The 19639-nt window shown below is 67.4% G+C and overlaps 3 protein-coding genes across 3 annotated transcripts; 2 read left to right on the forward strand and 1 right to left on the reverse strand.

Moving 5' to 3' along the window:
• Positions 1–369: 369 nt before the first annotated feature.
• Positions 370–7907, forward strand: GAS8 (growth arrest specific 8). Its single transcript, XM_032195891.1, has 11 exons — positions 370–416; positions 702–791; positions 1684–1881; positions 2035–2241; positions 2779–2833; positions 3371–3576; positions 3819–3986; positions 4349–4435; positions 5617–5826; positions 7293–7358; positions 7623–7907. Exons 1-11 carry the CDS (start codon positions 414–416, stop codon positions 7770–7772), a joined length of 1440 nt encoding a protein of 479 aa, XP_032051782.1. The 5' UTR covers positions 370–413; the 3' UTR covers positions 7773–7907.
• Positions 7908–7911: 4 nt separating this feature from the next.
• LOC116494167 (cadherin-1-like) lies at positions 7912–13163 on the reverse strand. The gene is made up of 14 exons (XM_032195894.1): positions 12940–13163; positions 12685–12828; positions 12392–12547; positions 12176–12320; positions 11877–12052; positions 11666–11794; positions 11385–11570; positions 11052–11296; positions 10804–10946; positions 10485–10709; positions 10136–10359; positions 8545–8684; positions 8300–8435; positions 7912–8068 (listed from the first exon to the last, which is right to left on the reverse strand). Exons 1-14 carry the CDS (start codon positions 12985–12987, stop codon positions 7979–7981), a joined length of 2187 nt encoding a protein of 728 aa, XP_032051785.1. The 5' UTR covers positions 12988–13163; the 3' UTR covers positions 7912–7978.
• Positions 13164–13555: 392 nt separating this feature from the next.
• LOC116493990 (B-cadherin) lies at positions 13556–19402 on the forward strand. Its single transcript, XM_032195684.1, has 15 exons — positions 13556–13725; positions 15439–15575; positions 15671–15781; positions 16008–16163; positions 16238–16382; positions 16534–16709; positions 16804–16932; positions 17005–17190; positions 17267–17511; positions 17594–17736; positions 17940–18164; positions 18250–18468; positions 18550–18680; positions 18751–18894; positions 18972–19402. The coding sequence occupies exons 1-15, from the start codon at positions 13629–13631 to the stop codon at positions 19182–19184; spliced, it is 2457 nt and encodes an 818-aa protein (XP_032051575.1). The 5' UTR covers positions 13556–13628; the 3' UTR covers positions 19185–19402.
• Positions 19403–19639: the final 237 nt, after the last annotated feature.

The following is a 19639-nucleotide window of genomic DNA, read 5'->3' on the forward strand; positions in this document are numbered from 1 at the left end:
GGACAGGGGGGGGGCACCGGGAGCGAGGCGGGGGCCTCGGGCAGCGGGGGGGGGCCCGCTGCAGGCTGTGGGGCCGGGGGTGCTGAGGGGCCCCCGGGATGCACCGGGGGGCGCGGCGCGCACCGGAGCGGGGGGGACCGGGGGGGCGGAGAGGGGATCCCGGAGGACCGAGGGGCCCCGCAGGCCGCAGGGTGACGGCTCTGGGTCGCGGGGGGCCGGGGGGCAGCGGGGCCGCGGGCACGGCCGGGTCCCGGAGCGGCGGCGGCGGCCGGGGCTGGGCCGGGCCCCGAGCGGGCCCCGACGCCGTTACCGGGGCCGGGCCCGCGTTGCTAAGGGGCGGGGCCTCCGCCGCGCAACTCTCGCGAGACTTCCGCCGCGCGTTGCCAAGGAGACGGCGCCGCGGCCTGGCCGCCATGGTGGGCACCGGGGCCTGCACCGGGGGGTGGGGGGGGCACCGGGACCGGGATCCGGATCCGGATCCGGATCCCTGGAGGGACCCCGAGGGCCTGCAGGAGGCTGGGGCCCGGCGGTGGGGGAGCCCCAGCGGGTCCGGGCGCAGCGCTGAGGGTCCCTCGGGCCCTCCCGGCTCGGCCCGGGCCCGGTCCCGGGCGCTGCCCCCGGAGCTTCCCCCCCCTCGTAACGCGGCCCTGCTCCTTCTCCTGCTCCTTCTCCTGCTCCTTCTCCTTCTCCTTCTCCCTCAGGCGCCCAAAAAGGCCGTGAAGAAGGGGAAGGGCGGCAAGGCCCCGGCCGTGGTGGACGCCTCGGCCCCCGAGGAGATGAGCAGGGAGCAGGTGAGCACGGCCCGGCCATGGGGCTGCCGCCTGTGGGGCCGTGGCGTGGGGGTGGAGGGGTCGTGGGGGCACGCCTGGTGCTTGGTGCAGTCGGTGCTGGGCCTGCGGTCCTCACGCAGCCTGCCCAGAGCTTCTGCCAGGAGCAGCCCCCTCGTCGTGTCCGTGCTTCTGCTGTTCCATGGCGTGCCGCTCCCCTCCTTGGGCTCTCACCGTCTTTGCCCTCGTCCCTTAGCCCTGGAGCCCAGTTCCCTCGTGCCAGTGACCTGCTGGTGTGGAAATGTCCTGGGAAAGGTGCCTGTGATGGGAATCTATTATCTGACAAGTGTTTTGTGGTGTTTCCTTTAGAAAGTAACCCGGCTGACCAATTCTGCTGGAATCAGTTTCTCTTTGCATCCGATGCTTTGCTGGGGTGAGCAGGCCCATCTCCACAGGTGGCTGCACTTGCACTCAGCCGTGTGATCCTGCAGCTTTGTGATTCGCAGCCTGCAGCACTCTCAGCACATCCCAGATCATGCTGTGCTGGGTGCCTAAAAAACAGGAGGAGACGGTCCTGACCTGGGCGGTCTCACTGCCAGGATAAGATCTTACAAGTTATTGGTATTATCTAGTATCTGAGAACGTGTTACTGGCCACTGGGAGACAGAATGCCCAAGCCCTGGCTGCTTAGGGTAGGAGGAGGTTTTGTCACTCCTTTTCCAGAGGCCAGTGGGTCACTGTCATGTCCTGGGCTCTCCCTGCCCCATCCCCACTTTTCGTCCTCCTTTCCTCTGTCCCAGCAGAGGCTACCGTGTTCTGCAGGTTTACAACAGAGCTCACCACGGGTATCTTGAGAAGAGCCACCTGTCCCAGGCCCCCTTTTCCCACTACCTGCCTCCTTCTCTTGGCCTTGCAGCTGGGGCAGCACATTGTGCGTCTCCGGGAGGAGCTGGATCGGGAGCGGGAAGAGCGCAACTACTTCCAGCTGGAGCGTGATAAGATTCACACCTTCTGGGAGATCACCCGCCGGCAGCTGGAGGAGAAGAAAGCCGAGCTGCGTCACAAGGACCGCGAGATGGAGGAGGCGGAGGAGCGGCACCAAGTGGAGATCAAGGTGGGAGGATGAAACGGCTGGGACGTGTGCGTGCCCCGAGCCCTGCGCGAGGAGGGGCTGGGCAGGATACGAGCCAGGAGCATCTCTGCCGATATCCCAGCTTCAGGTGTTTTCCTGCTGATGCCCGTCACCTGCTCTCTGGCTTGTCTCCAGGTTTACAAGCAGAAGGTGAAGCACTTGCTGTACGAGCACCAGGAAAACCTCACCGAGCTGAAGGCGGAGGGCACCGTGTCCATGAGGCGGGCCCAGAAGGATCACTGGGCCCAGGAGATGGAGCTGCGCAAAGACATGCGCTCCTTAAAGGTGGAGCTGAAGGAGCAAGAGCTGGCCAACGAGGTGGTGGTGAAAAACATGCGCCTGGTAGGTGCCTGGCAGGGCAGCGGGGGCTGGAGCTGCGTGTGAGGAGCCTCTGCCTCAGAGGGAAGTGGTGAGGCTGCTGTCTGAGCCCTCCCAGCATTGGTGTGTGAGCAGGAGACTGTCTCCTCTGCTGTCTTGGCGAGGTGGGAATGAGGTTTCCTGCAGACCCCGGTGTCAAATGTACTTAGAGGCACTGGAAAGACAGCACAGGATCAAGGAGGAGGGCTTTCTGGGGCAATTTCTGTGAAATCCCTCCTACAGCAGGGCTCCAGCTGTGGCTCAAAGCCCCTGAGAACAGCTGGAGAACTTAACATGCCACTCTGCTCAGATAACGTGGGGTTCATGCCGTGGTGGGAGCCTTTCCCAGGGAGCAGGATGGGTTTTGGCTGCTTGCTGGGGTGGCTCCTGGCTGCTGGAACCCGGCCCCATGGTTGGGCCTGGCCTGGAGGCCTCTGTGAACCTCAGGGACTGGGTTGTGTAGTGGTGCAGTGACCTCGGGGTTGGGTTGTCTGCCTCTAACACGAAACTTCTCCCTCACAGAAACAAGAGGAAGAGATCACGCGGCTGTGCAACGACTTCGAGAGACAAGTGAAAGGTCAGGCCGTGTGTCAGCACTCTGGGGAAGGCTCCTCCGAGCTCCACTGCGCTCCTGGTTCCGTGGAGCAGAAAGGGGCTGCTTCCCCCCCCCCCCAGTGCTTGCTCCCCGTGCCCACGGGCTGCCAGGCTGCGTGGCCAGCAGCTCTCTGAGCTGAACTCCCAGCCTGGTGGGGTCGTGCCGTGGAAATGGGGCTGGGATGGCCTCCTGTCGTGCGAGCTGGGGGTGGAGGCAGGGCTCTTACTGCTGCCAACCTGCATCGCTGAGCACTGCTGGCTGGAGGAGCCCTTGCGGATGGAAGCCCTGGCTCCCCACCCCTCTCAGGGGACGCTTCAGGTTCTCACGGGCTGACTTGGAGCTTTTCCATGTCCTGTTTCCAGAATGTTATTTCTGGGCTCTACTCGGCCTGGTCCCAGTGTAACCGCTCTGCGTGCTGGTGGGGCTGGTAGCGAGCGCCTTGTCCTCGAGCGATGCTGCAGTGGGATGTGCTGGGCTGGTGCTCGCTGTCCTTACCCAGCCCCCTGTGTGCTTCCCCAGAGATCGAGGCCAAGTACAACAAGAAGATGCAAATGCTGCGGGACGAGCTTGACTTGCGCCGGAAGACCGAGATCCATGAGGTAGAGGAGAGGAAAAACAACCAGATCAGTGAGCTGATGAAGAACCACGAGAAGGCCTTCAGTGAGATCAAGAACTACTACAACGATATCACCATCAAAAACCTGGCACTCATCAACTTGCTCAAGGTACTGCCTGCCTGCTGCCGCAGCCCTGGCTTGTGGTGGGGCTGGGCCTGTAAGGACTTCACCCAGACCTGGCCAGCTCCCTGGTGGAGGTGCTGGTGCTGCTGTTCTGTACACCATTAACACACAAAGCCCTCGTGCACAAGGAGATGTGGCTTGCTGGGCCGGCAGTGGGAGGGTGAGGAGCTGGGCAGACCCTGCTGCACAGCCCCTCCAGGAGCCAGCGCTCCTCTTCCCAAGAACAGGAGCAGATGGAGGAGAGGAAGAAGAGAGAGAATCAGCTGGAAAAGGAGAAGGCAGATTTGCTGCTCCACAAGAAGCAACAGCAGGAGACCCTGCAGCAGACCCAGGAGCAGGTGTTTGAGATGCAGAAGAAGTTGGCCCACTATGACATGGACAAGGAGGCTCTGACGGTGAGTCTCCAGCCCTGCTGGGAGCCCCTTTCTCTTCTTCCCTGAGTCACTGTGGCTGTTCCCTGGAGTGGAGTCGCTCAGCAGTGACCTCTGCCGCTCAGCAGAGGGCTGGTTGGCCAAATTGCTGAGCAAATGCCTCCGAGTCCTGTTCGGCTTAGCTGTGTGCAAGATCTCAGGTGGGCCTCCAGGATTCTGTCAGGAAGAGAGAGGAACAGCCCCTGCTGCAGAGAGGGGAGGGAGCTGTGGACGCAGCCTGTGTTTTCTCACCCCTCTCCCTTTGCTGGTCTCTCTCCTCCCTTGCCAGATCACATACCATCCCCTGGAGAAGCTTGCACTCTTTAACTATCCCTTCCCACTTGCAGAACACAAAAGCCCGTCTGAAAGTCATCCAGAAGGAACTGAAAGACCTGCAGTGGGAACACGAGGTGCTGGAGCAGCGGTTCAGTAAGGTGAGAGCTGCAGGTGGCTCTGGGCATCCACTCTCCCTCTTTACACAGGGTTAGGCACCGGGACTTAGCAGTGCTGCCTACGCTGCGCTTAGCAAAGGGCTTTCCAAAGCCCTGATCTGGAGCTGCGTGTTAGCTGCCGCTTCCAGCAGAGCTTATCGTGGCTTTGGCATCTCCCGTGCTCAGCAGACAGGCCCGGCCTTGTACTTCGCTGAGCAATCATGCGTGTGCTGATGGTCCCCTCCTGGCCCGCTGGTGACAGGCTGGGTCACGAGAGGATCCGCGTGGAGGGGCTCCCGCTGCAGTGGGGAGAGCCGGGGGCGGTGGCTCCCTCGTCCTGCTGGTGCGTGGGTGTCGCTTCCCCTCTCGCCGTGCAGCCTCTTCAAGGAATGTTGTTGTCTGAATATCCCCCCAGCCTCAGCCTCTCCCTTCCAGCTAACCCAGATAAACGTATTGAGGCAGAACGGAGCTCATTTGCAAGTCGTAGAAATCCCCAGGAATATGAACATTGATCTGAGGCCTCGTTAACAATCCATCATTAAGGCAGCAACGTATTCAGTGCAGTCAGAAATAGGCTTTGGAGGAGAAATCCTAATTAGGACACTTATTAACTAGCTGTGAGCCGGGGACTCCTGCCAGCTGCAGGAAGGGGAGGAGGAGAGACCCCTGCATGCCGCGGGCCCTCTCTGAGCTCTGAAGCAGTGCCTGGGGGCAGAGCACTGAGGAGCCTGGATTTGGGGCCAGGCCAATGAAGCGGGGATCCTGTGCTGCTTGGGGGGGACAGCGGGGACCAATTCTCTCCCTGCAGGGGCCCAGGAAGGGGGAGGTTTGTGGGGAGCCGAGCCGTTTGGAGGAGAGGTAGCTGGGCCATGTCAGGATTTGAATAACAGGGGCTGTACTGGAGCAGGTGCTGAGGGATGGGGTCCCTGCTGCTGGGGGTGTCCCATGCCAGGGGACAGAGGAAGCAGAGCTGCAGGTGCCGAGGTGGTGCCAGCACAGCAGAGGGGGGGAGCTGTGCTCCAGCACCTGCGTTCCCCGTGGGGTGCAGGTGCTGTGGGGAGCAGCCCGGCTCTCGCTGGAGCAGGCAGGGCTGAGCAGCACGGCCTGTTTGCTCCCAGCCCTGGGTGGCTGCCGGGGGGGGGGTCCCGGGGGCGGTGTGAAGCCGTGCCATGTTCTCGGAGCAGGTGCAGGCGGAGCGAGATGAGCTCTACCAGAAGTTCACCAAAGCCATTAACGAGGTGCAGCAGAAGACGGGCTTCAAGAACCTGCTCCTGGAGCGCAAGCTGAAAGGACTCCTCGACGTCCTGGAGAAGAAGGAGGTGGAGCTCAGCGAGGTCTTTGCAGCCTCCAACCTCGACCCGGGCGCCCTCTCCTTGGTCTCACAGAAGCTGGAGGTACTGTGCGCTGCTGCAGGGCCCCGTGGAGGCTGTTCTCCCAGCAGGGCTGGCTCTTGAGGGGCTGAGCCTGCTCTGGGGCAGATCCTGGAGCGCGTGAGCGTGGCCAGGTGCCTGAGGGGCTTCGTTCCAGGCAGAGCCAGGGCAGACCCAGGCTGTGTGGCAGGAAACAGAGTCCCCGTCCTCCCTGCACTGTGGGTATCTGCCCAGGCAGCCAGTCCACAGCCCTGGGACGCTGTGACAAGCACCTCAGCCTGCTCGGGTGCTGAAAGCCCCATGTGAAGGGCCTGTAACTGTCGTGTCAGTTCGTTCCCGACACTCCCAGCGCTGTGCACGGTGCCGCAGGGCACCCCGGCTCTGCCTCGAGAGCGAGGCATGTGGGCGTAGGCGTTTGGCGCTGATCTCTCCCTCAGGTGGAGTCTGTTTGAAGGAGGATGGCCCCGGGCAGAGCGCTGCTCACCAGGGCTCTGTGCTGGCAGGTGGCTCCCGATGCGGCGCTGAGCAGCAGGCTGCGTGCGGGGCCTGGGAGCGACCCAGGGCGCCCCGACCGCGGGGAGCCACCGCTGCTGAGCCTTGCCCGTGCTCCTCTCCCGGCCTCTCTGGCTGCAGAGGCGGTGCAGACCGGATCCCAGAGGCTCTGCGATGTCTGGCGTGCTAAAAATACCAACGCAGAAAGCCTCGGCACGGTGCGGCGGCTCGGAGACCCACATTCCTGGAGCGTGCAGCAGCAGTAACTGGAGAAGCAGCATTTGTTTCAGGCGGGCTGGAGACGGGACGCAGGTTCCCAACCCAGCTTGGCCTCTGCTTCCCTGGCGCCCTCCTGCTCACACCGTGCCACCTGCCCCATCCAGGGCCCTCTGTGCTGGGTGCTGGTGGTGCTCCTGGACCTCCCCCGTGCCAGGGCACCTTAGGGATGAGCGCGGCAGCAGCCCCAGGCTCCCAGTGGGTATGGCAGCACAGCAGATGTGCCACCTACCAGCAGGTGCCACAGCAGCACGTTGGGAAACATTCCTGGGAAGGCGTCAAGGCGCCGCTGTCTCCCTCAGCTGCTGGGGTCCCTGAATTCCTTTGCTCAGCTGCCTCCAGCCACCGGCGCCCTCCTGGGGAGGCTCTCCCTGTAATTCCCTCGGTGCCGTGGCGGCGGGGAGGTGCTGCGGGAGCAGGTGCTGCCGTCCGCCCCCGCTTGCAGCAGGGCAGGAGATGCTGGTGGCGGGGCTGAGCTGGCGTTCGTGCTCTTGGTCTGGCAGCTCCCTGGGCCTTGCCTGTGCCCGGGGCTGGCTGTCCCTGGCAGCGCTGGCCCTGCGGGGACGTGGTGGTGGCTGCCTGCCCGGCTGTGCCGCGAGCTGCCCTGCTTCAGCCTGGCCGCATCACAGCAGCTGCTCCATGCTCCAGCCTGCAGCACAGCCCCAGCTCGATGTGCCCTCGGTGCCAGGCAGCCGAAGCCTAACGCACCGTTTCCCTTGCAGGACGTGCTCAGTTCCAAGAACACCACCATCGAGGACCTGCAGTTCCAGCTGGCCCGAGCCTGCAAGGTGAGCAAGGGGTCTGGGCACGCGGTGTAAGCCCTGGGGCTGGCCTCGCTCCGAGGGAAGGGAACTCGCAGCAGGCCAGCTGAGCTGCTTCATGCCCTGCAGTGCTGGCTCGGGCTGCGTTGCTCCCGATTCCCTGACTTTCCCCTGCAAAGCAAGGCTGGTTCGGGGGTCCCCACCATTCAGGGGGCTGCGGGGACCCTGGCAAGGAGGGGCTGGGCTGGGGTTTGTGCTGGCAGAGCAGAACGTGGAGCGTTTCTCTTCCAGGCACACAACGACATGCTGCAGACGCTGGAGGCGAAGCTGACCGCCTTTGGGATCCCGCTGGACAACCTGGGCTTCAAGCCCCTGGAGAGCCCGGTGCCGGGCCAGGCGTTGGGGCAGGGCCCCGCGGGACTCGTGGCAGTGCCCACGTGACACCAGGCAGCACCCATGGGTGCTGGCTGTGTTCGGGTGCTCCTGGGGCGGGGAGCAGGGCTGCGCCTGCCTCACACCACCAGCATCCCACCCCAAGGAAGGTGATTTTTTATTATTATTTTTTTTTTGAGACTAGTGGTGCTGTTTGAATCCTTTAATGGTGTCAGTCGTGTAGTGGCGGCCCCGCGGGGAGGATGTGCCTTGCCCTAGCTGCCCCGGTACGTTGTGTAGGAGTAGGGGCTGATCAGCAGCGGGATGTGCAGCTTCTGGGTTGGGTCGGTGATGGTGAAGACGACCTAGGGGAGAGCAAAAAGGGGGGTGAGGGGGAGAAAGCCCCAGCCACAAGCAGCCCCTGCCCCTCTCCCTGTCATCTGGGGCCCCTCCAAGCAGCGCAGCAGGAGGTGGCTGAGGGGAGAGAGCTCCTGCACGCATGGACACCGCCTCCAGCCCCCCTGCAGCTCCGGCAGTGACCGGGGCTGGCTCCCAGAGGCACCAGGCGCCCCCCTCTCTGCCCTTCAGCCAGGTACCTCCACGAAGGGGTAGAAGCTGCTGTACCCCAGGCTCTCCCAGTACTCCGCTGTCTCAAAGTGCAGCTTGTAGGTGCCAGCCTTAGCCTGCCCCGGAGGCAGGAGGGGCAGGCAGCGCCCGTCCTCATCCGTCCACCTAAAAAACACAAGGAGGCACAAGATGATGGCCCTAAAAGCCTCCCCCCGTAGCTCTCCCAGCTGGGGGTTTCAGGGGGGACAGGGCTGGGTGGTGTCACCTCCCCTACCTCTGTGCCAGCTCCCTCCACTGCGCCCCCGGCTCCTGCAGCTGGGCCAGGCGGAGGGCGAGGCGGGCGGCGGGCAGCCCCGTGGCCGTGTTCAGCACGTGGGTGGTCAGGGAGCCCTGCGGCCTCTCCATGCCTCCAACCTGCAGCGGGGGAGCGGCGAGGGCTGGGGGGCTCCCCAGAAGCACTGTCCCACTCCCCCCAGCACCACCACCCGAGCGCTCCACCCCCAGGAGTAATTATTTGGGATGGGTAGCGGGGGGCTGAGGGGAACCCAGGGTGGGCAGGGCCCCGTGCTGGTGTCAGTGCAGCCGGGTCCCTCCGGGAACTTCTCCATCCCCAGCACCCTGCTGTGCCTGCCAGGTCCCAGGGGTGCACCCCAACACCCCCAGCAGCTGCCTGCATGCCCAGGGCACTGCCGCTGTGCACGGCGTGGGCACCCTGCCTGCCTTTCTGCCTGGAAGGAGGGCTGCCGGGCTCCCCGTTCAGCCCCGTGTGGGTGTGCACCGACGGGCCACCCCCGGGGAGGAAGCGGCCATGTCCCTGTCACCTTCCCAGCCTGCACCGATCGCGGTGTCACCACATCACGTGCAGCACATGTTAACCCTGCAAGTGCTCCGGCACTGCCTGGGGCAGGCAGCCAGCACGGGGTCGGGGCGCTGCCCCTTCCCCCACGGCAGCCCCTGGTCGTGCTCGGTGGGGTGGGACCCCCAAAACCACCCCAACTGCTCCTCTGGGGCTGCCCCAAGTGCCTGCCCCTAGCCCAGGGCTGGCTGCGGGCTTTGGCTTCCCCGATCTTCAGGAAGCACAACAGCAAGCGAGGGCTCGCGGTGGCTTACCTGCCTCTCCTCCGTCCCGCTCTGCCAGGTCCCCGCACCCGGTGCCACCCCGCAGGCTGCCATCCCCTGTCCCAGACACCTTCCCCAGGGAGCTGCCGGGACCGGGCGCCGCTATCCCTGCACGCTCCTCCCCGGCTGGGCCGGCCCGTGCAGGCGGCTCCCCAGCAGCCGGCACACCCCGGTGAGCCCCGACGGAACCCGTGCTCTGGCGGCACCGCAGCCCTGGGGCTGACGGCCCCAAGTCCGGCTGGATTTCGGGGCGACCGGGACTGGTTGAGCCACAGTGGAGCTGCCGGCCCAGCCTCCCCCTGCAAAGAGCTCAGAGCGCGTGAGCGGGGCCGGGCACGTGGAGGCTGCGAGGAGCAGTCAGCGGGATCACCGCGGGCAAGCCCTGCTCGTCCGACCTGCCTGCCTCCCCTCCTGCGCCACCGGGAGGGCCCGGCGCCTCATCTGCGTGCTGATAGCAGTGGTGGTGGTGGCTGGGAGCCCGCGTCCGTCCCCGTCGGCAGCTTCAGGGGGTGTTTGGGGACCACCTGCTGCGCACACGGTGTCTGGGTGGGCGGTGAGAGCCAGGGGAGCGCAGAGGCTGAGCGCCTGGGGCAGGGGGGCTGTGCCCAGGACAAGGCTCATCTGCACCTCCAGCCTGCTGCGGCCGTGGGGATCACCCAGGTGAGGGGGACAGGGACGGTCACCCCGATGTGGGGGAGAGGGGAAAACGACTCCCTGGAGCCAGCTCGAGTAGGGGAGACAGGTACCATGGTGAAGCTGAAGACGGGAACATTGCTGATGGCATCCCTGATGGTGACGATGGCAGTGGCAGTGAACGCTCTCTGCTCGCAGTTTTCGGCTGCCCCTTCGCAATCGCACACCCGGGCTTTGACTTCTGTGACTTGTGCCTTGCCCTGGCTGTCTGTCAGCCTCAGGAAGATGCTGTACTCCCCGGGCTCCAGCTCCTTATTCAGTCTCAGGAGCAGCGAGTCTTGTGTGGGAGAGAGGGCATTCAGGGTGGCTCGGGGGATCTGGCTAGGATGCAGCCCTTGCTCGGTGTCCCCCCACTGCCCTGCACCACAGGTGGGTGGCTGGCACGGACCCCACGGCACCTACCTTGGCCAGACATTATGACACTCCAGTTGGTGCTGGAGCCGTGCTCCAGCGCTGCCTGGAACGGGTAGGTGTTTGGGGGCAGGTCCTTGTCGACGATGGTCAGCGTCTGCTCCTCGGGCTGCCGGCTGCAGATGTCGAAGATGCGGGGCTCCGGCGTGGGCCCGTTGTCGTTCACGTCCTGGAGGAGCAGCAGCAGCGTCCCCGTGCCCGTTGCATCCGGCACCCCTGCGGAGCTGGGCGTTAGCGAGGTGCCTGCAGCCCGTCCCGGTGTCCTGCACGGCCACCCCATGTCCCCGCAGCCCCCACAGCGCATCCTCACCGTTGTCCACGGCCAGGACGATGGCCTTGTAGGTGCTGTTGATGGCGTGCACCGACTCGCGGTCCAGCGGCTGGGCGGCCGTGACGATGCCGTTCTCGGGGTCGATGGCCAGCCACCCCGCGGGGTCGCTGCCCATGCGGTACCTGGGCAAGCGAGGGTCAGCGGGGGGCTCGGTGCCCAGCCTGGCCCCTCCGGCCGGGCGGGACGGGGCACGCAGCCCTCGCGCCCCCAGCATCGCCCCCACTCACGTGATCCTGTTCCTCTGGTTCTTGTCGGGGTCCTGGGCCGTGTAGGAGGTGACCTCGTGCCCCACCGGCAGGTCCTCCGACACCTCCACCCTCTTGACGGGGGGCACGAAGACGGGGGGCTCGTTCACATCCCTGACGAGCACCAGCACGCTGGCCGAGGAGAGCCCGAGGGACACGGAGAGGGGGACCACGTTCTCCACCGTCACCACGAGGTCGTAGCGGTTCCTGGTCTCATAGTCCAGGCCCTGGAGGCGGCACAGAGGAGCTGGGCTGGGAGCGGTGCTGGGGGGGACGTGTCCCACACGGGGCAGCCCCGGGAGCCCCCAGACCCACCTTGGCGGTCCTCAGGATGCCGTCGTTGGTGTTGGGGTCGGTGGCGATGCTGAAGGCGCCGTCCTGGTCCCCGCTCTTGATGCGGTAGACGGCTTGCCAGGCCGGGGAGCCCGGCATGTCCTGGTCCGTCACGTGCAGCCTGGCCACCTCCAGCCCCACCTCGTTCTCGGGCACCGTCCCCTCGTACTGCGGGAGGGGCGCAGGGACGGTCAGCGCGGTGTGGGGCTGGGGGCAGCGGGGGAAGCGGCTCGCGGGAGCCGGCATGGGGGGGAGCTCGGTACCATGGTGGGGTCGAAGATGGGGATGTTGTCGTTGGCATCCGTGACCTTGATGACGGCCGTGGCGGTGGTGGACAGCCCCTTGCCCTCCTGGTCCGTGGCCCGGACGATCAGCGTGTAGTTGGGGGTGGTCTGCGAGCGGAGAGCAGCGCGGTCAGGGGCGCCCCGCGGCCGCTCCCACCATGGGGGTGCTGGGACGCGGCCGGGTGCCCACCTCGCGGTCCAGCCCCGTGCCGAGGACGCTGATGACGCCCTTCTGGGGGTTGATGGTGAACATCTGGGGGTGCGGGCGCGCCGGCTCCTGGCTGACGATGGAGTAGCTGACGATGCCGTTGTCTGCAGCCACCGTGTCATCCGCGTCCGTGGCGTTCACGGTCATCACGGAGGTGCCTGTGCAGGGACGGGACGGGACGAGGAGACGTCACTCACGGGACAAGCCCCATGGGCGCCGCCGTTGGCCTGGTGCAGATCCATCCCAGTGTCCCGGGGTCCCCCCACCCCCAGCCCACGCACCTGGCTTCGCGTTCTCCTCGATGTAGCCGACGAAGACCTGCTTGGTGAAGACGGGCTTGTTGTCGTTCTGGTCCATCACCGTGATGATGATCTCCATGGGGTCCTCCACGGGCTGCCCGTTGGCCGACACGGCGTGGGAGAAGAGCTGCGGGGGCACCGTCAGTGGCGTGGCCCCCTCGGGACCCCCCGGCGCCCCCAGCCCCGGCCCCCACTCACGACGTATTTCTCGATCTCCTCGCGGTCCAGCGGCTGCGTCACCTCCAGCCACCCCGTCTCACGCTCGATGGTGAAGACGCCCACGGGGGGGCTGTTCACCCCCTGGCCTGTGATGCTGTAGAAAACCTTGGTCTCCTTGTCCTTGTTGGATTTGATCTGGGGGCGAGGCGGGGGGCTGTTAGAGGGGTCTGGCGCTCCGCAGAGGTACCCGCGTCCCCCCCGGGGCTGCTCAGCCCGGCTGCAGGGCCCGGTGCTGGCTCAGCCCTTGTCCCCGCATTGTGGGGGCCACGTACCTGTGCCAGCTTCATGGGGAAGGGCCCCCGGTGGTTCTCGGGGCAGCTGATGGGGGGGATGACCCAGTCCCTCTTCTGCCTTCGGAGGCCGCGGCCAGATGCGGGGAAGGCCACGTCATCTACCTGGGTGCTGAGCACCGTGACCTGCGGGATGGAGAGCAGCGGGAGGGCAGCGGGGCTGTGCCGTGCGGGTTTCCTCTCCCCTCCTCGTCACCCACCCCTCACCGATGCGCAGCAGCCCCCAGAGCGCCCTACCTGCAGGAGGAGGAGGAGAAGGAGGAGGATGAGGGTGCAGGGTGCCATGGCTCCGGCCACTCCGGGCGCTCCGAGCGCTGACCAGGGCCAGCTCCGTGCCCTTGGACTGTGCCCCTGGCAAAGCTCCCAGCAATGCCCACGTGGGTGCCAGCGCAGGGGGTGCCAAACCCCGGCCCCGCTGTGGCCCCCCGGCCCCACAGGGTGCCTGGGGAGGGTCAGGGTGCGGGGTCGTGCACGCGGCTGCTGTTCCATGCCCGGGGGGTGCCCAGGCACCGGCAGCCCCCGTTGGGACGACGGCTCCGTGCTGCACCTCACCGCTCAGCCCCCGGAGCTGGGGGGGGGGGTCGCGGCTCTCCACCTCCCCCCCCCGGGCACCGGCTGCCGCTGCCCCAACCGGGTGCGCGAGGAGAGCCCGGGGGGGGCGCACGGAGGTAGCGGCGGAACCGGGGAGGACCTGGGGAGGGCGGGGAACACCCCGGGAGGGGCGCACGGGGGGACCGGGAACGGCTCGGCGGGGGGGTGGGGGGGCGGAACCGGGGCGGGACCGGGCGGGGCGGGGCGGGACCGGACCGGGCGGGGCGGGGCGGGGCGGGGCGGGGGGGGGCCGGTCGGTACCTGCGCGGCCGCGGCCTCACCTGGAGCCTCGCGGAGCAGCGGGCGGGGGCGCGGCGCTCGGTAGCGGCGGGGCCATGCGGGGGTCGCGCTCCGGGCTCTGCCCGCTCCTCCTGCTCCTGCTCCTACCGCCTGCCGCCGCCCCGGCCCGGCCGTGCGCTCCCCCGGGGCCAGGTAAGCGGCGCCGTCGGGGCGCGGGGAGCATCACCGAGGGGGCGGAGGGGGCTTTGGGGCGCCGCCACGCCGGGAGGCACCGGCACCGGGGCGGCGGGGGCAGGTGGGCTGCCCCGGGATGGGCTGGGGGTGGTGGAGAGCCCCCCCCTTGCTGCGGTGCTCGGCCCTGTTCTTCCCCCTTCGCCCTCCAACTTGGGGGCCCGGTGCTAGCCGCGGTGCGGAGCTGGTTGGTGCCCTCGGGGTGCGGGGCTGCTGCGCCCCCCCCGGGCCGTGGGCTCGCTCCTTTGCCCCCCGGCCGTGCCCCCGGCAGCGCGGGGCGACCCCTTGCAGGCTGTGGGCTGGTCGCGGACCCCCCTTTCCTGGCCAGGGGGGGCTCTGGCGGTGCCGCTCGGGCCCCGTCGGCTGATGCCGGCGCCTCCGGTCGGCGGAGAGCGGCCGGGAGCCGCCGGGCAGGGCGGGACCCCGCGGGTCGGTGCCAGGCGCCGGGCTGCCGCTGGGACCGGTCGCCCCGGGGCCACCTTCTCCGGTACGGGCGGGGGGCTCGGGGGCACGGCGGGGCGGCAGGGGCCGGTTCCCGAGGCCGGTTCCCGAGGCCGGCTCCCGGTGCCGGTTCCCGGTGCCGGCGGGGCCGCCCGCCGTGTTTACTCGTCGGCATCCCCGGGGAACGGGGCTGCTCGGGAACCACGACCGCAGGCAGCGCTCCCCTAATGGCTGCGGAGCGCTGAAAGCTCTGGCCCTGAGAGCTCTCGCCGTGCCAGCCCTGACCTCAGCCCGCCCGGCTGCCGAGAGCCGCGGGCAGCTCCTGCCAGGCTGGGGCCGTGGGCAGGGGCTGGGGCCGGCCGGGGGGCTGCAGCCCCTCCGTGGGAGCCCGTGGCCGGGAGCCCACCCGGGCTCGGCTCCATCACCGGGGCAGGCTGCCCAGGCTGCGTGGTGCCGAGGAACCCTGGGGGCATGGGGGGAGCCTGGTGCTGGAGCGGGGCTGCAGACCCCGACCCCATGGCGAGGGCTGGCTCCTCGTGCCCTGGTGTGGCCGTGGCCCTCGTGGTGTGGCTGTGGCCATTGCGTCCCCAGCACCATCCCTGATTGCTGGCAAGAGTTGCCCTCCAGGCACCAGCTCTGCCCCAGCGCGGGGTCCAAGGGGCCCCCTGGGGACCTGCTCCTGCTCCCCCAGCCCAGGACCTGCTACGCCCGCGGGGCACGGCTCTCCTCGCCCTGCTTCCATCGCTCTCCCTGCTCCTGGCAGCCTCTCGGCCGGTGCGACTGGAGCAGGCTTAGCACTGCTAATCCCCTAATCCTGCGGGGTGCTGGGGGTGCCGGGGCTGGGCCCAGCATGGCGTGGGGGCGCAGCGTGGCTTTGGGTGCAGGGCCCTGCTGCAGTGCGGGTCCCAGCCTGGGGTGGTGGTAGGGGGGGGGAGGGAGCAGGCGGTGACACACAGAGGTGGGAGGCGCGGGGCAGGGCCCTGCGTGCCCAGGAATTTCCCCGTCATCTCCGAAACAAAGCCAAAGCCGAGCTCCTGCCCGCCCCCAGTGCCGGGAACCACTCCGGCCTCCCCCTCCTGATCCTAATCCCCAGGGCTCAGCCGGGCTGGCTGGGAGCTCCCAGGGCCACGCAGGGGGCACGTGGAGTTTAGGGACAGCCCCCAGCATGGCTGGGGTGGGGGCAGCAGGTTGTGTCCCCTCCGTGGCCGCCCTGACCCCTGCCCCTCACAACAGGCTATGGCACGGTGCAGTACGAGGACGAGGAGCCCCACATGGGAGCGGTGGCACCGAGGCCCCCAGGGTGGCTGCCTGTGACTCCCCAGGATGCCACCATCCAGCCAGGCCCTGTGCGGAGCCGGCGCTCCCTGCAGGTAATGCTCCCGGGCAGCCCCCCCAGGCAAACACCCCCGTCCCCCAGACCTTTCCCTGTGTGGCTACTCCCTCAGCCCGCTCTCCTTCCCACCAGGAGGTCCCCGGTGTCCCCAGGGCTCTGAGGAGGCGGAAGAGGGACTGGGTGATCCCTCCCATCAAGGTCCCTGAAAATGAGAGGGGTCCCTTCCCCAAAAAACTGGTTCAGGTATGGAGGGGGCCCAGAGGTGTGGGTGGGTGCCCTGGGGTGGGGTGATGCTCTGGCTGTGCCCGTCACCGTCGCATCTGGGCAGGCATCTGGAGCTGGGCATGGATGTGTGCGCCCAGGGCAGTGGAGGTGCCGGCCACGGGCATGGGTGGGTGCCAGGATGGGGTGCGGTGCCGTGGGGGGGCTGCCGAGCCCCAGCACTGAGCGCTGCTGCGCACCCCTCCAGATCAAATCCAACCGGGACCGGGAGGCGAAGATCTTCTACAGCATCACGGGGCAGGGGGCAGACACCCACCCCGAGGGCATCTTCACCATCGAGAAGGAGACGGGCTGGATGAAGGTGACGCAGCCGCTGGACCGGGAGCACATGGACAAGTACCACGTAGGTGCCGGCTGGGGGACGGGGCGCTGGGGCAGGCGCTGTGCCAGCTCCCTGCTCACCCCTCTGCCTCGCAGCTCTTCTCCCACGCCGTGTCCGAGAACGGCAAGCCCGTGGAGGAGCCGATGGAGATCATAGTGACGGTGACGGACCAGAACGACAACAAGCCCCAGTTCACGCAGGAGGTGTTCAGGGGCTCCGTGCCTGAGGGTGCTTTGCCAGGTAGGGCCGGTGCCACGGTGGTTTGGGTGTGGTGTGGCCCCATGGCGAAACTCTGCCTCCTGCTGGATGTGTCCTTGGAGAGCCCCAGCACTGCCCCTCTTGGGGACATGGGTGCCCTGTCCCTCCCTCACACGGACGCCCCATCCCACAGGCACCTCAGTGATGCAGGTGAACGCCACGGATGCAGATGATGCCGTGGAAACCTACAACGGTGTCCTTGCCTACTCCATCCTCAGCCAGGAGCCACGGGAGCCCCATCCCCACATGTTCACCGTCAACAGGGCCACCGGCACCCTCAGCGTCATTGCCAGCGGCCTCGACCGCGAGGTGGGACCTGCGGCACCGTGGGGGTGGCGCTGGCACCGGGCGGGCTGCGGGGTGCTGACGGGTGTCTGTCTGTCTGTCTGTCTGCCCCCCGCAGCGTGTGCGGGAGTACACGCTGACCGTGCAGGCGGCTGACCTGGATGGCGAGGGGCTGACCACCACAGCGCTGGCCGTGATTGAGATCACGGATGTGAACGACAACGCCCCCGAGTTTGACCCCAAAACGGTAACGTGGCTGTCGGGCGGGCAGGGTGGGCCGGGCACGGTGGGCTCGTTGCTGACGGTCCCCAATGCACAGTACGAGGCGGCTGTGCCGGAGAACGAGGCCGGGCTGGAGGTGGCCCGGCTGCACACCACGGACCTGGACGAGCCCCAGACACCGGCGTGGCGCGCCGTCTACTCCATCGTGCGCGGCAACGAGGGCGGCGCCTTCGCCATCACCACCGACCCTGCCAGCAACGAGGGCGTCCTGCGGACAGCCAAGGTGCGTGTCCCGTGCCCGTCCCCGCGGTGCGGCCACCCGCCCTGCGTGGTGCTGCCCGTCCCGTCCCCTCCTGCAGGCTCTGGACTACGAGGCCAAGCGGCAGTTTGTGCTCCACGTGGCCGTGGCGAACGAGGCGCCCTTCGCCGTCAAGCTGCCCACGGCCACGGCCACGGTGACGGTCAGCGTGGAGGATGTGAACGAGGCACCCGTCTTCGACCCCCCGGTGCGGCTCGCCCAGGTGGCGGAGGACGCGCCGCTGGGGCAGCCCCTGGCCTCCTACACGGCCCAGGACCCCGACAAAGCCCAGCGGCAGCGCATCAAGTGAGCGGGGCTGGGGTTGGGGTTGGGGCCGGGGGGGTCCTGCTGCCGTGCCCTTGTGGAACCAGCACCCTCTGTCCCCCAGGTACGTGGTGGGCAGCGACCCAGCGGGCTGGCTGTCGGTGCACCTGGAGAACGGGCTCATCACGGCGCGGGACCACCTGGACCGCGAGTCGCCCTTCGCCAAGAACAGCACCTACGTGGCCGTGCTGCTGGCCGTGGACGACGGTGAGGCGCGGTGGCCATGAAAGGAGCCCTTGTTGCTGCCGGGTGCTGTCCCACGTGAGGGACACGTGCTCCTGGTGTCACGGGGGTGCTGCATCCCGGCTCGCTCCCTTGGGCAGGGAGCGGTGCCCGCGCGGTCTGGTCCTTGGGGGTGGGAGGGAGGCCCTGCTCTCGGGGTGCCCCGCCAGCCCGGCTCCTCTCGGCAGGTTCTCCACCCGCCACGGGCACTGGCACCCTGCTCCTCACCCTGCTGGATGTGAACGACCACGGCCCTGAGCCTGAGCCCCGCAACATCGTCGTCTGCAACCGCAGCCCCGTGCCCCAGGTCCTCACCGTCATCGACAGGGACCTGCCCCCCAACACGGGTCCCTTCCGTGCCGAGCTGAGCCACGGCTCGGGGGACAGCTGGGCGGTGGAGGTCGGGGACACCGGTAAGGCAGGGGCTCGGCGCGATGGGTGCCTCAGCTGCCACGGGGGTAGGCACCTCAGGTCACCCACGTCACTCCTCTCACGCAGGTGACACCGTCACCTTGCGGCTGACGGAGCCGCTGGAGCAGGAGGAGTACAGCGTCTACCTGCGGCTCTTCGACCGCCAGGGCAAGGACCAGGTCACCGTCATCAAGGCACAAGTGTGCGACTGCCAGGGCCGGGTGGAGAGCTGCGCCTACGAGCCGCAGGTGGCCACCGGCGTGCCCATCATCCTCGCCGTCCTGGGCGCCCTCCTGGCTTTTCTGAGTGAGTTGGGGGGGTTTGAAGGGGCTGCGCCCCACCCGTGGGTGCTGGGGTGCCCCCACTGATGCCGCTCCTCTCCCGCAGTCATCCTGCTGCTGCTGCTGCTCTTTGTGAGGAGGAGGAAGGTGGTGAAGGAGCCGCTGCTGCTGCCGGAGGACGACACGCGGGACAACGTCTTCTACTACGGGGAGGAGGGCGGGGGCGAGGAGGACCAGGTAGGTGCCGGGGATGGGGGTGTCCCCGTGTCACCGCGGGCTGGCCTGACCCCGCGCTGTCCCCATGCAGGACTACGACCTGAGCCAGCTGCACCGCGGCCTGGATGCCCGCCCCGAGGTGATCCGCAACGACGTGGCCCCCCCGCTGATGGCGGCCCCCCAGTACCGGCCCCGGCCCGCCAACCCCGAGGACATCGGCACCTTCATCGACGAGGTGAGCCCCTTCCCCTGCCGGGGGGGGCTTGGGGCAGCCCCAGCTCCCCGCTGAGCTCCTCTTCTATCCCCCCCCAGAACCTGAAGGCGGCTGACACGGACCCCACGGCCCCCCCCTACGACTCCCTGCTGGTGTTCGACTACGAGGGCAGCGGTTCGGAGGCCGCCTCGCTCAGCTCCCTCAACTCCTCCGACTCCGACCAGGACCAGGACTACGACTACCTCAACGAGTGGGGCAACCGCTTCAAGAAGCTGGCCGAGCTCTACGGCGGCGGGGAGGACGATGAGTAGGGCCCCCCCCCCGGCCCCTCCTGTGCTGCTGCTCCTGCTGCCCAAAGCCTTACCCCTGCTGTGCCTTGGGGCCGGCGCTGCCCCCCCCCCCCTCAGTCCTTCTGATGCCTTCTGCTGAAGCGGCCTCGGCTTCCTCCTGTGTATTTTTTAATGAAATAAATGTAGTGTGATGATACAGACGGGCTAAGCTGGGTTATGTAGAAGTTTTAATAAAGGATGTGGATTTCTTTTTTTTTTTTTTTTTAAGATCCTCCTGTCTGTGTGTGCTTCTGTGGGCCTGGAGGTGTGTGTGTGGGGGGGCACAGAAACACTGCTTGGCTGGGGACCTGCAGCATCACCAGGGGGGTTCAGAGGCAGTGGGATCTCTCCCCAGGGCTGTCCCTGTCCTCATGCAGAAGGGGGAGGACAAGGTGGATGCCAGGGAAGCAGCTGGTGGTGCTGGTGTGCATGGGCAG

The sequence above is a fragment of the Aythya fuligula genome, chromosome 12, assembly GCF_009819795.1.
Source record: "Aythya fuligula isolate bAytFul2 chromosome 12, bAytFul2.pri, whole genome shotgun sequence".
NCBI lineage: Eukaryota > Metazoa > Chordata > Aves > Anseriformes > Anatidae > Aythya > Aythya fuligula.